This window comes from Sinohyriopsis cumingii, chromosome 6 (genome assembly GCF_028554795.1).
Source record: "Sinohyriopsis cumingii isolate HCF-2022 chromosome 6, ASM2855479v2, whole genome shotgun sequence".
Classification (NCBI taxonomy): Eukaryota; Metazoa; Mollusca; class Bivalvia; order Unionida; family Unionidae; genus Sinohyriopsis; species Sinohyriopsis cumingii.
Genome location: NC_142966.1, coordinates 17,636,193 through 17,653,903, shown reverse-complemented (window position 1 = coordinate 17,653,903; position 17,711 = coordinate 17,636,193). Strand labels below are relative to the sequence as shown.

At 35.0% G+C, this 17,711-nt stretch overlaps 1 protein-coding gene across 1 annotated transcript in view; it reads right to left on the bottom strand.

Moving 5' to 3' along the window:
- LOC149796437 (four and a half LIM domains protein 2-like) overlaps window positions 1-17,184 on the bottom strand; it is a 279,497-nt gene extending 262,313 nt beyond the window's left edge. The window contains exons 1-2 of the mRNA XM_089961113.1: window positions 17,021-17,184; window positions 10,032-10,139 (exon numbers count right to left, since the gene is read on the bottom strand). Coding sequence (XP_089817239.1) covers window positions 10,032-10,139; window positions 17,021-17,098 — 186 coding nt within the window. The 5' untranslated portion in view covers window positions 17,099-17,184. The remainder of the gene's footprint in view (window positions 1-10,031; window positions 10,140-17,020) is intronic.
- Between the last annotated feature and the right edge of the window lie 527 nt (window positions 17,185-17,711).

Here is a 17,711-nt window from a genome sequence, read left to right as displayed (position 1 = left end):
TGTATCACTGAAATTTTTTAAACAAAATTCATGTCTAAGTCAAAGGCAAAAACGTATTTATTGTCTACATTAAATTTAACAACAAACTTAAATGACTCAACAACTGAATGTTGTTATGTCAGCATTTTTCATAATTAGTGTAGACATTTAAAATTAATTATCTTAGGACATCATGTCAGTAGACCATTAAGTCCTCAAATGTAGTCAACCTACAGCCAATTATATTGTATCATCATCTCAATGGACTATTAAGTCTTTGGCATCTACCAATATAAAGCCAATTATTTCATGTCATAATGGTAATGGACTATCAAGTCCTTGACTTTTGTCAATATAAAGCCAATTATTTCATGTCATAATGTCAAAGGACTATCAAGTCCTTGACTTTTGTCAATATAAAGCCAATTATTTCATGTCATAATGTCAATGGGCTATCAATTAGTCCTTGACTTTTGTCAATATAAAGCCAATGAGGGATCATAGCCAGTTATCTTTCCAAAAGGTGGAGCAACAGAAAAACCTGGTCCCAATATTTGGTTATCCTCTGAGTTTATTGCTAGCTTAAGAACAATCTCTTGTTTATCAATCTAGCAGTAAATAATCGTAAAAACTACAACGATACAACAATGAAAACTAATATTGTCTTATTTCATGTGTGTGTGTGTGTGTGTGTGTCTGTGTGTGTTAATCAGAAACATTTCCCATTTAAAATAGTACACCACATGTTGTATGGTGACAAAATCCAATGTAATGTTCCAAATCTTATTGCAAAGTTTCATTGCAAGACTGATTTTAATGCACCAAGAACAATAGTTTTATTAAGACCGTGATAATATCTATCCTTTTGTCCCTTCCAAGCAATATTTTAGGTATAGGTTGTCTGAATAAAATAAAAATGGAACATTTCTCTTTTGCATATCTAACATATGTCATTGCAAATCTGACATACTGGTATATCATTGCAAATCTGACATACCAGTATATCATTGCAAATCTGACATATATTAATGCAAACCTGACACATTGTTGCATACGCACACACCTGTACATTCATCCTCTCTATCTCTCTCACACACACACACACAAATCAATAATTGGGCTTAATATTAAATTAAACCCATTTTTAATAAGAAGCATTGTCATCATAGTAACGATAACAATACTCTGTCTATTCGAACTGAAACTTGTTTTCTGGAGGAGAGTAGCTGTGTAACATACCAAACTTATTTTCACTTATTGGACTTGTAAAAGTATTTGACTAGGATCACATCTTTGAAAAACTTATTGTCATAGACCTTAATCCTGAGAAGAAAAAAAAAAAGAACATTTACAGTTGTGTATAATCCAGACATGCTATTAAAGTAATAATATATCAAATATATATTTAACATAAAAAATATTCAACAAGAATCTTGTATATTTCCAAAAACATCTAAAATTATTTCTAAGAAGGTCAATAATTTTTTTATACTAAATTACCCAACTAAATAACTATCAAAGAATTTTTCAGAATAAATTGCTGAATCATCCATAATTTATACGATTTTAGGGATATAAATCTGTTGAAAAATAATTTCAGAAAAGAATCACAAAGTTAATTGTGTTAAAATGAGTTTTATTTTTATGCAGATATAAGAAAATGTGATTTTCCATTTGAGAATATAATATCATCAATTATGCCTAATATTTGCTTACCTATCGCCAATTATGCCTAATATTTGCTTACCTATTGATTAACTCCTTTTCTCCCCCAGATAACTTAGCTGATTGTCTGTTTTACCTCCTCTCTCACAGACGCTAGTGTCCATAACCCATGTGAATGATACATTAAGTAAAGCAAGATGAAAATGCTACCTTTGTATTACTTGTTTGTTAAGCAGGAAGTATACAGTAATTATACAGGAAATATAATATTGGACATGCTCCTGCCTATCAATTTAAATGGAAGATAACTGGCTACGATCTGTCATATAGCTGCTGAGTAAAAACATTATTATAACTATCATTTTATCCTTTTAATTTCAATTTTTTCAATGGCACTTGTACTGAATTCAAATTTTGGCTAAAAACATACACCATGACATCGCTGTGCCTGGCTGCTGTAATATTGTTTTTGGACAAAGCACGGAGAGACACTTAGAAACACATCATAATTTATGACATATAGGCAAAAATAAAGTTGTCTTTATTTTCTCTTCATTCACTATGTAATGTTTTGATATATTCTACTATATGAGTGTGTACAGAAATAATTGTGTACATTTTATTTCTTTGTCATCCTCTTGTATTGTTTTCAAATCTATGTTGAGTAAAGTTGTTGTATGTACACACTAATGGAATAAATGTGCGTGTGTGTCCCAAATGAATGTGTTGAAACCAGTAATATTCATTTGTATCTACTTTGTTTCCTTCTCAGTTAGTTTTTGTGTGTAAAATATGTCATTTTAAGGGTGGCTGTCATCATTTGGGGCAGCAGTTTTTGTATTGCTGTTTCCATCAATATATTGTATATATCTTTTAATTAAGGAACTGTATTATCCACGTAGTATAAATATAATCCTAATGAATATAATGTATTCTTTTATGCTCTAAACTGTCATTCAAAATTACAATTTGTTTGTAAAACAGACACTGAAATAAACATAAATTTTAACTCCTCTTTTCTTAACTTTGTTACTGATTAACACATCAGAATTGGAAAAGGTTAATAAAATTGATATTGCATAATAATAATAATAATAAAAACACAAAACAAACACAAAAAACCATTGATACAATGTTTTTAAACTATGAAATATATATGCAACATTTTTAGATTCTACATGCATAATATCACATCAACTTAGCAGAGCATAATTTTATGTGCTATATAAAATATAAGAAATAGTCACTTTCCTACATGCATCCCTCTCTATATGTTAAAAACATGAATCACATACAAGAATACTTCATCAAGATTATTTAAGGATGGTGGGTTTGGCAGTTGCCTTGGAATTTTCATCTCAAAATATTCAGGGTATATCTATCGGTTATGAAATACAAGGAATTTTTGTACTATACTGTGCTAGAAGATTCATCACATTTGATTAGGTATATGATTTATACAATCTGCAGGCTTTAGCACCACTGTAAATAAATATTGGAATGCATATGTATATTCAGATGAACAAATTTAATGCCTGGTACATGGTTTTCAGTAAGAACAATAATAAGAATAATAACAAGGAAAAGAAAACTGAACGCCATTAAGCAGGTCCTCTTGTCTGAATGGCTATTTTTAGAAACTGATATCGCTGCTTGTGAGGTAAAAAGTACAAGCACCATACCCTGATCATCAGATGTGGAGACTCGACAGTCAAGTGTTTCTATTTATATATTTCTCTTTTTATTCCTCATTAATTTCAAAAGATATTCTGACATTTTAACATTTCAAATGTGTCAACATATTACTGAGTATTTTCAAAACAGTCTCAGCTTTGTCATTGTCTGCTTCTCTATTTTTAGGACCGACATTTTCATAACAATGGGATCAAGAGATTGTATGGCATTATAATCAGTTTGTAAGACATCTGGATTAAGCAGACTGGAGTATAAATCGTACACAATTATCAACCTAAATTTTCAGTCATATAATGTACCGAAGATCAAAATCTCACTCCACTTGATTATCACAAGCAGATTGTACAACATCAATCTGCCAAACAGGTGCACTCACTGATAAAATAAAGTACCAGTTGAAAGCAACAGAAGCTGGAGACAAATTAAGCTTTGAAAATCCCCAAATTGACAAGACCAATCTAAGCCACATGGTTATTCTAACAGCTACAGAAGGGAATAACAAAAATCTGTGTTTTCTTTGAAAACAGGACAGTGTCATTAATGAAAGGAAACAGAAAATTCCAGTGGCAGTTCAAATTAATTGGATGTCAAATTGTGTATAGCAATTTACTGGAAAGTAGGTGTTGGCTGAACCATTAATCCAGTAATTTTTCTAGGACAGTATGGTTCTGAGAAGAGACATATGAACTCTTCCTGAAAATGGCCACCTCCTCTCTCTCTCCCACTGAAACATACACTATTTGACTTAATCTCCAAATGATCTCTGGGTCACAACTGGTGAACTGGGTGGGATTCATTCTAACACACCCTGGTCATGGCAACTGATCATGCAATGATATCTAAGCTTTTTCTACAACAATAACAGGGCTTCTGGTAAGGGATGACCAGACAGACATACATGTAAAATAAATTTTAAAAAGTTCATTCAGGATGTCAAAATGATTACTTGTGCATGCATGATGAAACTCAAATGCTTTGTCATGCCAAAAACTACCTACATCGATGGCAACATCATACTGCTAATTTTCTTTTCCTACAGAATAGTTACGATATGATACCCTAAATGATTACTGCTTATACTACCATATGGGCTATGATACCCTAAATGATTACTGCTTATACTACCATATGGACTATGATACCCTAAATGATTACTGCTTATACTACCATATGGGCTATGATACCCTAAATGATTACTGCTTATACTACCATATGGGCTATGATACCCTAAATGATTACTGCTTATACTACCATATGGGCTATGATACCCTAAATGATTACTGCTTATACTACCATATCAGCTATGATACCCTAAATGATTACTGCTTATACTACCATATGGGCTATCAGTCATCCTTGGTCCTGTTTATAGCCGAAGGGAGTATAATTCTTTCCTGGGTTGTTTCTATTACAAGATCTGGCCAGTGACATGATGATGGTGCTATGATAGCAGAATTAGTTGTCTGAACTTCTATCTCATGACAAGCTGCAGGTAACAAAACAAACTTCTAGAGAGGGTCAGATCAGAAATTCTTTGTGTGTATGTCAGAATTCTTTGTGTGTATGTGTCTGGGGTGAAAATCATTTTTGTACAGATGTGGAGGGTCTTTTTGGCTGAAACTGATCTCCTCTCCTTGTCAATGAACAAAACTTTTAATTCAACAGTAGAATGGGAGGAAGGCTTACAGAATACCTTAATCCACTACCAACATAAAACAAAACTTTAACTAGACTGGACACATTTCAAGTAAAATTACCTTAGGGTTGTAAAATCAAAGTAAATCCAATATTTAATAATTGGATGGTGATGCCAATTTTTGGAGTAAAGAATATTTCTTTCCTGATACAGATTAGGTAATAATATATTATAAGTACATCCAATGCATCACAAATCCAGCTTCCTAATATACATGAAGCAGTTTTTAGTTCAGTGAGATACAGACTAGATTTACATACCTGCCATATTCCAAGACACTGTTGGGGGGCTTTCTGAGACTCAAAAAGTGTTTTGAGGTCCCAAGGGGGATCAATGCATGTGACCAAAAGAAAAAGTGATGTCGTCCAATTTAGAATAACCGAACTTTTCAAGAAAATTATTGGAAATCCAAACCTGAAAATAACGTTATTTTGCAATATGTTCAAATACATTAATGACCATCCCCCCATTGCTGGTGTGCTTCACAAAGTAAAACTCCCTCAACCAGGAGTTCTGAAATTTAATTTTGCTGCACTTTGCTTGCTGTGCCAACAGCTAATTGCTTTCTGAAAATCACCTTCACAAATGAATCACACTTGAACACTATTCTAACTGAAATAATCATGTTTTGTGTCTTATATATGGAGTAAAATATCCGACTTCAAAGAAACGTCGCTGCTATTTGCATACTTGCCAATATCCTTTTAATACAGATGGCTCAAACATTTTTATTCAAGGCAATGGTTTGAAATAGATAGGATTGACATGTTTTCTACTACAACCACCACAAAGGATTCTCCATTTGGCATTATACACCTTTGCTGTTGATCTCCTGGAATAAATGATGCACATGGCAACTTGTCTTGAAAGCATTTCTTTACAGAGAGATAGTTTGAGATAAGCCAGTCTGTGAGATGCCATGTAGGAAACAGGCCCTGAGCTGCAACAAACTATGGTCTCTGAGGTAAGGTCCTGGGATGATCTACCAAAAGATTGAGAATATCGTTGAATCATGACTGCTGTGACAATTAAAATGAGTGAAGTTATGGAGTGCCTGACTTTGTCAAAGACCTGTGTGATCATCCCGAGGGGTGGGGCAACATAACCAAATAGATGATCCCACTTCAGGCTGAAGGCATCCGCTGCTCAGGCCCACTGGTCATGGACTGAGGAAACATAAAAGAGGAGATTGGTGACAAACAAATCTAGCAAGGATAGTTTCCAAAGATTTAACTGCCACAAATAGGTGGAGAGACCATCCCATAAGAACTATCTTACCTTTCCTTGACAGACTGTCCAACAAAATGTTCTTCCTACCTGGAATGTGGCATACTTTAAGAGATATTCCTTCTGATCTGTCCGGCGAATGAGATTCCACTGTCATGCTATCATCGGAGACCATCATGCAGTGACCACTCATTTGCAAGAATCACTCCTGAAGGCCTAATAGCACTGCCTTCATTTCCAAATTGTTGATGTAGATTTTTCCAGACACCATACATCCTTATGGATCTGACCCTCTGGCTCTAAGTGAGTGCTACACCCTGAATCTGATACGACTGCGAACAGGTAAGAATTGGGTTCAGAGCGGGAGGAGGGACATGGGGAATCCTACCAGAATCTGAACAGGAATTGCCCATTAATTAAGATGGTGGTGAAAATCATAACCAAGAGAAACAGGAGCATTCAAAGGGTACATGTACAGTTTCCAAGCCACTAAAAGTAGAAACTGGAGCAGACACAAGTGGTGTCTGCCTTGGCACCTTGAGGAACCAGAGAAACCATATCCGCTGCAGCATTCAAGGTCCCCATCAAAAAGAATGGTTTATGTCAGTTTAAAATTTTTTTATTTCCTTCCTTACAAACTTTAGTTAGATTTGAAGAACAGTAAAATGTATGATCAATGGCAGCACTGGGGCTTTAAATGTTTTTCTATTTTTAGTAATGGTAGCCATACTTGATGATCCTTCATTATCAGTTGTATAAATATGAAAGCCCTCTGCCATATTTGGTCATACTGTCTTGAGCATTTTGCGGAACAAATTGTTGAAAGGTTTTTATATTTTTATAACATAAGCCATACCAGATGGTGGATCAGCAAATTTTGTAACATATTTTAAAGATCTTTATATCAGGATACCTTCTATTTTTAAAAAATACTATTCAGCAAATTTGAAGAATTCATTTTAAGGTTTCTCTATTTTTAGTAGGTGGCCAAATTTGACTGCATATCAGCATTAACTTAACAAATATGAAAGGCTTTATGTCAGACTGCTTTCTGTTAAATTCTATGACCAGGTATGTTAAAATCAACATATTTCGAAACTAAACATTTATGGTTTGCACTGTGTTCTATGAATTTTTGCTTTAAAATTGCTTATGTCCATCAGTGTAGTATATTTAAATGACTCTATGAAGACTGTGGGGCTCAGGCCCCCGAATCGTGGCCCAACATTCTGATCAAACGTTTTTTTTTTAATTGGGAGAAGACCGCCAGAATAAAGTTCTGCTGGGAGGCCAAGAATTTCTTGCTACACCAGTGTATACGGGACATTTATGATGCTAACGCGTAAAGTAAAGATTCTTATTATTTAATACAAAATCATCTGAACTTAGCGAGTGAAAGGAACATTTTTTAACAAAGGAACATATACAACTGTACAACACAGCAGTACATCAAACAACCTGTATTAGTATGAAAAAGAACACATTTTCAGAGAATGAGAGAAATTGTGGGAAAAAATATTACCACATTAAAAAATAATTTTCTGTCCGGATAATTTATGTAGTAACAAAAATTATCATTTTTTCTTAATATCTTAGCTGGAAAATTTATATCTCTATTGTTATGATTATGTACTGATGCTCCAGGCAAGTTAACTGGAAGTGGGCACAGTAAAGTATACCCAATAAAGAATTCTATACTATTTTTTTCTATAACATAAAATAAACAATTTCTGGTTGCTGTTCTAATGTGTTTTTTTCTTTCTTCATAAATGTCTTAAAAAACTTCGCTGGTCTGCCCAACACTCAACATCCAACAATTTTTTTTTAAATTGGTGGAGGCCCCCAGATTAAAAGTTTGAGGAGAGGCAAGAATTTCTTGCTAAACCACTAGGTAAAGGCCATTAATAATGCAAACAGTGATAAGGATGAGTGAAGGTAATTATTTAATACAGTATCACCTGTACACAGTGCATGCATGGACTATTTAGCCAAAACATGTACATGGTCCTATAGTATAAACAATTTGCCCTGAACCAGTCTAGGTGGGATATACATGTTGCAAAAACTTTAGGAAAAATGTTCCTAAATTGGTAATGGTGCCTCTTTCATTTCCTCTCTTAATATAATGTTCAGCTGAAGAACAACTGACAGCCAATGATTACCTAGTCAGCATCCATATAGTTACAAAGTATTTATAAAAACCTTACATCAAGAAACAGTCAGCATGTGAAAAGATGCCAGCGAGATATCTTTTACATCCTTTATGCTTTCTCAGAAGAAATTAGTACCTTTGCTGATGTATAGTGTCTGTTTTCATAGCCATAACAGTGATTCCAAAAATAATGTATCACTTGTTTCTGTGGAAACATAGTTCTCTTGTTCAACCCAGTTCAGAAAATTGTAATAGTGACCTTGACACTGATTGGAGACAATGGATATGACCATCCTACAAGTGGTGTACATAAAAAAGTAAATAAAAGTGTATACTTAGCAACAATAAATGATCTGATGATCTGACTAATTCAAAATCTAGTTTACATTCCCAACATTTACAATACAGATACATGTAATTAACAGTGATATCAGGAAGACAAGATGAAATATGAAATGGGCATCCCAATTATGGATAGTATCATTTATCATTCATTACATACTTAAGATTAAAATTTAGAAATTATTGGTGAAATATATTAGAATTTTCTTTATTCCAATATTTATAAAATAGTTTAATCTCTCTCTCTCTCTCTCTCTCTCTCTCTCTCTCTCTCTCTATATATATATATATATATATATATATATATATATACACACACACCCACACACAGTATTTTTTTAAATTCAACAGAAACCTAGTAATATGTCCATACTTTATATATAATCCATCATGTTCACAATACTTTCCAAGTATTTTTGAAAATAAACAATCTGAGGTCACTGGTGTATTAATTACATCATTGTTAATAGGGTGATGTAAACACTACATTTTTTTTTTTATCTATATACAAAACATGTATGCAAAAACAAAGCATAAAACTAACTAAATCATTCAACACCCTTTATAAACAGAGACTAAACAAAACAAAACAAAATTAGACAGAAATGCACTCAATACTGGACCTGAGCAGTGTGTTATCAAACTGTGCCAATGTACTGATACAATGTATGAAGTTGTTTATAAAATTAAAACAACCAACATATTTCCCACAGTCATTTTATGAAAATGTTTCTATGTATTGATACAATACACAAAGCATTCTGTTTTATTAAATATTTAGTTGTAAATATTTGTCTGTTTGTAGAGTGCATAAAAAATAAAATTCCTTTTCTTCTCTTATATATTAATTCATTACCTGTAAATAACTTAAATAAGGGAAAAGGATTTTGAAGTTTACTTATGAACAGTTTGTTGTCTATGTACAGCCCATCTCTTTCCTGATTTCATTTTCAGCTGACCTATATAAAAGGATTAAAATTAAACACATATCAATGCACAGCTTATCAAATGTGTCATGACATGTCATTAAATTAGTCTTCATGACCCAAAGCTTGTACTTACAGCACAAGCATCCGTACCCAATTTGTGTTATACTGGGTAAGCGTTAAGATTCTCTCAAACTGCAATGAATCTGCAAGATATTTGCATTGTTATGGTCAACTGATTAGATGCTGTCTCAAACTTCAACAACACTACTGGTACAAACTTTATGTACATTGGAGAGAGGGTTAAATAAGCATCAACCTATACAACTGAAATACATGAGTTACCTACCCTTGGGTCACAAGCTTCAGGCTCACAACTCTCGCTCCTGTTTAAAGCCTCCTGAAGTGAACGCTGTGTAACCTGCATTAATCCTGAGTCTTCTGGCCTCTGCACATCCTAAACAATTAAAAAACAAATTCTGTTTTATGTTTAATTGTCCTCTATACAGGCATTAATAAGACATAGTTGACTGGATATAACTGATCAACAAATCTCAATGGCCAAGACAAGACATTTGATCAAAATATGCAGCCTTGACCTTTAACCTTTTTAACCAAAAGAAAAACCAATAAGATTCTTTCTTCCCAACCGAAAAGCCATCATCATATTCTGGTTAAGGTACATGACCAAGAACTGGCATTTATTTGCAAAAAAATAAACATTTTATTTTCTCAGTGATAATGACCATGACCTTGAATCTCTAGACCTCAAAATCAGCAGGATTCTTTATTATCCAAGCGCAAGCCATCCACAAAGTTTGGTCTAGCTCTGTGATGTAGAAACAATGTTATTGTGCAGAAGATATGATTCTTCTTTCAGTTGGTAACCTTGACCTCTGACATTTGACCAAAAAATCAAACTCTTTTCATGACCCCCAGTGGAAGCTTTGTAGAACTAATGTTATGCTGTAGTTGAAAACTCTTTTTCTTCTTACAGTCATACTGGTCTTTACTTTTGACCCCAAACTCAAATGGCTTCATTTTACACTCCAAGTGCAAGCTATCATTAAAGTTTGGTCAATGTATGTGATGCAAAACTAATGTTATTTATTGAGCTGGGTATGAAGGTACACACCCTGAAGATCGACGGAGACTGGCCAATCACCAGGTCTTAATGCATTTCTGACTTAAGCTGTGATCTCTATCTTGTATGGTTTCTCCAGCAGTAATCTGTTTAGGGTAAGGAACAAAGTGTATAGTGTTTCTAGACTTTTACAAATTTGAGACATATCACTATGATGTCTGCAGTGTGGCAGTTTATACTGATGTTTAGCACTGGGGCATCATGTCCTGTCAAGTCACACTGTCTTGACAACAGGCTGACCAGTCCTAAAGCTAAACTCTTAATGCTGAGTGCCAAGCGAGGCAGCTGCTAGTACCATTTGATAAGTATATGGCAACTCTGCAAGGTTTCAAACCCATGACCTTCCGCATCCGAGGCAGATACTCTAACCACTAAGGCCACCAGAGCACTAAGGTAAGGAATAGGTATTCTCTGCAGGAGAGGGAGTTGAGTCCTCAGGGCTGTCCAACCTTGCCCTTAGGAAAGGGTGAAGGGTCTGCAAACTTCTTCCATGGGCCTTTGAGGCATGCCCTTCTAGGGCCTGCCTGTCAAGGAGGAGCTGATAAATGGTGTTGTTACTTTGACTGGGGTGGTGCAGCTTTAAAGAATTTAGTCAGTGGGACAGTCAGGATAATTTCGCTTCTTGGCAAGTTTCAAGGAGACAAAAATAAATGCAATGGATTGGTGTTGATGGTCCCTCAAATTCTGCATGTGGTAGTCACAAAGCATTTTCGCTAGCCAAGGTTCCAATAACCCTATCCACACCTTGGCATATCGATCAGATATTTCTGTTGTTCATGTCTGTGAATTTCACTGGATGCGGCAGCAAGCCACCACATACAATCAAAATTAAATTGTTCAAATTTAACACTGTTCCTACATGATCAAGATAACTTGAATGAACTGATAAAAAAGTGATTTTCATGTGCCTGTCCGTGTTTACACAAAGATCTTTCACCCAAATACATCTGTAATGGCTTCACTCTTGTACATAGTCATACTTTCAATTTTAAACTTACAACGTATCCTTTTCAGATCAATTGTCACCACCATCTTCGGCCAATGTACAATGCACCACACTATTAAAAAAGTTTTTAAAAAATGTCAATATAACTCTCCATTCAGAAGAAGAAGGAATAACAACATTTATTGGGGTGTGTGTATGTGTGATTTGGATTTTTAACGTACCTTTAACAATTTTTCAGTCATATCGCTACGATGTCTGCAGTGTGGCAGTTTATAGTGATGTCTAGCAATGGGGAATCATGCTACAGACATGTCCATACACCCATCATCAAATACTGACTGATGTGAATACATTTAAGTTATAAAAAAAATCTATATAAATTTCAAGTGCAGAAAAGGAACATTACATGAACCATACAGGGGATATAAACATTCTTTGAAAAAGAACTGGATGAATTTTATTGCTCTTTGTGGCAAGAACAACTAATAAACCATGCATGTATCTTCCACCCCTAAAATACATAATGGTCATATCTATACCAAATGACAATATACAAGAAATTACAGTGACTAAGACTGGTTTAAGCAACTATTTTACAATTGTTCTATATTGTAAAATAACTAACGAATCAAAGAAAAAACATCAGCTGTTCAAAGGGACTGATGCTCTACTATCCAAAAAGAATTTCCACGAATTTAAGACTGTTTATTCTTTTGAGTGCAGAATACTTAAACCATCTGACATTCTTTTGCAATAAGATTTTAAAATCAGCCACTATGGCTGCCATATTACACATATAAATTACATGTACATTTCTTAAATAATGGGGCATCATCCTGTTTAAATACATACTGAAGCACATTAAGGAACAAAATAAATTTACACCTGACTTTTATATGCTGCCAAATGTTGCAGCGAGCAAAACAAAAATTACAAAAATTACAAAAAATTCTCCCTGGAAAACATTACCATTCACTCATTAAAAAATACATCAGATTATTTTTATTCATGGCGTACACTGTATAGTTACTTTCAACAAACATCCTAAAAAACTCGCATGCTAGATATCTATACGTAATTCTATTCAGGCTTGAAACTGTCATATGATACATTGTTTCAAATTTTGTTGTGTTGTTTACATATCCAAGTCAACAAGTTATTTTGAAAATATTTGTTCCTATTGCTGGAAAATGTAGTACCATCAACCATGGAGAAATTGTCTTTAAATGATATCTACGCCACAATATTAGTAATGCTTAGAGAAATTGGCTATAAATGATATCTACCCCACAATATTAGTAATGCTAACTATCAACATATAATAAATATCGGTACCTTCAACTGATCTTTTTCGTGCTTGTGTAACACATATGAAGTGTCATGCCCAAAAACTATTTATTCATAAATCCTGACATAGTGATAATCTAAGAAAATATAATTTTCAGTCATCTTAATGAAAAAAGATCAGAGAGGCCATTTTTGACACCACAATATATGCCCCTAACTTGATAGAGGCCATTCTTGACGCCACAATATATGCCCATAACTTGATAGAGGCCATTCTCGACACCACAATATATGCCTATAACTTGAAAGAGAGGCCATTCTTGACACCATAATACATGCCCATAACTTGATTGAGGCCATTCTTGACGCCACAATATATGCCCATAACTTGATAGAGAGGCCATTCTTGACACCACAATATATGCCCATAACTTGATAGAGAGGCCATTCCTGACACCACAATATATGCCCATAACTTGATGGAGGCCATTCTTGACACCACAATATATGCCCATAACTTGATAGAGGCCATTCTTGACACCACAATATATGCCCATAACTTGATAGAGAGGCCATTCTTGACACCACAATATATGCCTGTAACTTGTATAAATGGTAAACATTTGTGCTTAATGCTCACAGAAAAGTATCATCTGAGGGCAGTTTTAGAATGCAGCTGTTATAGGTATGATAAAAATACAGTTGATCAGAAACAAACCACCATAACCACTATAAATCCTTTGTGGGTGTGGGCTGACACTCACTCAAAGCAACACTTATGCAAAAAGATTCATTTTCCATGCTGAACTAAATTCAAAAAGAGCCTCTGGCAAGTTTGAACAACAGTTCCGTCCAGTCCCTGGTCAGTGTAAAAATGAATTCTCTGTGCAACCTACATGTCAATGACATCAGAAGTTATACAGTCACAAGATATCAACAATACAATATTTCTAGTGTTGCTGTAGGAAATCAAATCGAACATATAATTGAAAGTCACATAATTTTTAAATAAAAAATGAAGAAAAAAAACATAAATTTCTCAAAATATTTATTGTGAAAACAATGACTGAAAATCTGTAAATGTCTCCACCCTGCTGCGATACCAACAGGTTTCTGTCGTTGTTCTCAGAATAAATCTGTTGAGAATTAGTGTGCATTATATTTATTTGCAAACATTAAGTGACTTCTATATAATATGTCCAAATTCTATGTACAACAACTCTGGAAACGTGTTTATTATCTACATCACATGACTATATGACCTCTGATGTCACTGTCATGTACGTTGCGAGATTTGTATAGTCATGTGACTCTGAATGCAAATGGCCAGATCCAGATCAAATTTCAGCAATGATGTACTTTCATCTCGTCTGTCAGCGGATTAAAGACATCGATTTCATGCAGGTATATCTCGATGAAAGGTCGTTAAAGTCTGCTGGGCCATCTAGTATGTGGCTACCCCACACCGACACCAAATGGTGTCGGCAAATTCCAACTTTGCGATAGGGAATGGACTCTAACCCTACACATCAAACATAAATGTCAAAATATAAATAATGATGTAACACGGGTCAGAGGAAACTCAGACTAGGGCATGTCAAGCAGTAGTGTGAAAAAATGGTCTGGCATTCCTAAACGGTATGATAGTACAAAGTTGAACACTGGAGCTAAACATCGCTCTGTATCAAATTTATTTTGCTATGCAAAGCGTCAATTGAATTATTATAGTTTATTCTTTAAATAGGTAACATGTGAAGATACAGAAGTATCCTCCCTTGTATAATTATACAGTATAGAGACCGACCGAATTTCGGTTTCGGTTTCGGCGCCGAAAGTTGGCAAATGGCCTCTTTCGGCATAGTTTCTGTTTTGGCCGAAGCCAAAAAGTTAGCTTTCGGTTTCGGCCGAAACTGATATTGACTTTTGGTCATCAGCCGAAGATCTATTGTAACTTTCAGAATGCAACGCTAGTGCTGCGTCTATTACTCTGCTTGTCGGCCGGTCAGTCGGCGCTAGGCAATTCTAGGCACTGTTGCATTTCAGTCTACTCACGTGTTGAATACAGAGGTTTCGAAGTATGACAATATTGATAATTTCAGTTAGTTAAACTGTAGCGAGTTAATCTGTGTTTAGTAGAAAACTGAAGTTAATAATAAACGGATTAGTTAATCACTGCAAAGAATGTCGAAAAATGCAGTGTGGGATTACATCACAAAAATCAGTTCTGATGCAAGCTAGGCACAGTGCAAAGAATGCAACAAACTGTTATCACTTGGCAGTGATAAACCAAGACTTCAGACAGTTTCAGACTTGAAAGGTCATCTGGCCAGCTGCCAAACGGAACTCCATGATACGTATCTCAAGAGGTCCATGAACGACGGAGCAGAGCGTGCCTCGAAAAAGATGATGATGGAAGAGAAAGCAACTAAACATGCCTTACTAAATTTTGTGCAGTCGTCCTTGACATCAATGGTCGAGAGCAGAATGGTCTAGCCTGATGACCACGCTGCAGTTCAGAGAATTGATAAGTGCATCATGGACCACTGATCGTTGTCGACATGTTACCCTACTCAGTTGTTGAAGTGTAGCATTGCATCATGACCCAGGCCTATTTAATAAATCTTGAGTTCGGCAACTTAGGTTTATCTTTCGGTTTCGGTTTCAGCCGAAGGTGTAGTTAAACTTTCGGTTTCGGCCAAAACTCAATTATAACTTTCGGTCTGGTTTTGTTTTCGGCTGAAACCAGAAATTTAGTTTTGGTCGGCCTCTAATACAGTACATGTATGACTGATAGGTAAATTGTATGCAGCAGTAAGAACACCTACCTGTTAGTCCTACATGTAAGACCTTGATGCTGATATTTATGTTGTGGGCATCAAGCTCTTACTGCCTAACTAACAGCACTGTGTAGTGTGATTTAATGTCAACTAACATCGTTACGAAAGTCAAAATTTCAGGAATATTTCACACAAATGACAACTAAAATAATGACGCTTTTCTACAAAGTAAAGTCATAATGTTTTAGTCAGACTTTACTTACACTAATGTCTTTTCTCTAATAAATTCAAATTCTCACAAAAGAAACTGACCTGTTTTCAAGTTTCGTTGGCTGGAAAGCAATGAATGTTGAGAATGACGAAATCGGGTTAAGTTAAAATATTATTCTTTAATGAAACGATTAATAATATCTTATGCCTATTGGAACTGTAAGCAACGGTTCATTTCATTCAAGAAACAGATCCCCAACATGTACCTACTTGGACTTACTTTGGGATACTTTAACTACCATCGCATTGCAAAAAATTACAATGTATGTCAAATGGAAGGTGAAAATGCATCCATTTGCTAGTATCATATTTTCATTCCGCCAGGATAAAGACAGCACAGTAAGTATGTTAATTAAACATAAATTAGTGGAAGAGTGTCAATATAGGCTGCCAAGTGTGTGAGATGTTACTGAAACTTCCATTACTCATTCCAGTGTCAACGACAAAGGAATACGCTATACAAGGCCGTTATTTGGATAGTAAGGCATAGCACTAAAACAAAAACATGTGCTATGTCTTACAGTGAAGGACTTAAGAGCACCTGTGTTCAAAACAAACTTTTTTGTCTCATAAAAAAAAAAAAAAAAAAACACTGGGAGGTTGGCAGAAAAGGACTAAATTAAGCTGGACTATACACAATCATCACATACTAAACCTGAAAACCTTTAGATATGTCTAGCCTTTAACGTGAAACGTCCAACCCGATATTTATGTTTCGGTCGAGGCATATCTAAATATCAGGGTATAGGTCTTACATTGTAGGACTAAACGAGTCAAACTCGCAATGCAAACCCGAAGATACATGAAGAAGACAAATATAGGTCATTATCTTTTTTTTGTAAATTTGTTGTTTTTTTAGCACAAGATTACGTCACCAACCCTATCATAAATTCTACCACTAAGGCACTACTTACCCCTTTATCGTTATCAATTACTTTGATGTATTCATATTGATTAAGTTCATCCAACAGGGAGCTGAAATTGTCTTCCATCGTTTTGGTTACAATGGGACAGAAGACTGAAACTTCTACAGGACGTCTGGTGTCTAAAAGACAGTTACCTGTCAACAGCGGCTCAACGCTCTTCCTGTAGCGTGCTTTGTGCAAAACTCCAGAACTGGGGCACCCTATTTGTAGACCCGGCGCGTGTTTATTTATAGCATGTAGAAAGTGGGTACACAGGCTGCATTATTCAATATATATTTGTTTAAGTATTATTTGTACATTGTTTCTAATTTTTTAAAGAGACTGATTAATTCGAAAGTGTGTGCATCTATAGGGTTTAACGGCATGTCAACACAATACTAGCTAAATTTTGCTGAGTATCATTAGGTATCCTTAAAAGGTACACAAAGATAATGGTAACGAATATCACCACGGGGGCGCATCCCAGTTCAAAAAAGGTTTACTTGAGATTGTGGCCTCTTACGAATTTGCTCGGTCAAGCACGCACGTACGCAAGCACACACACACACACACACACACATTTTTGGGGTGGTGATAAACAACATAATATAAAGCTAATTATTGTCTATGATTTCAGATTATAGATTAAGATAAGTATCGCTCGTAGGCAAACATATAATTGTGGCCTTTTGTTTGACCT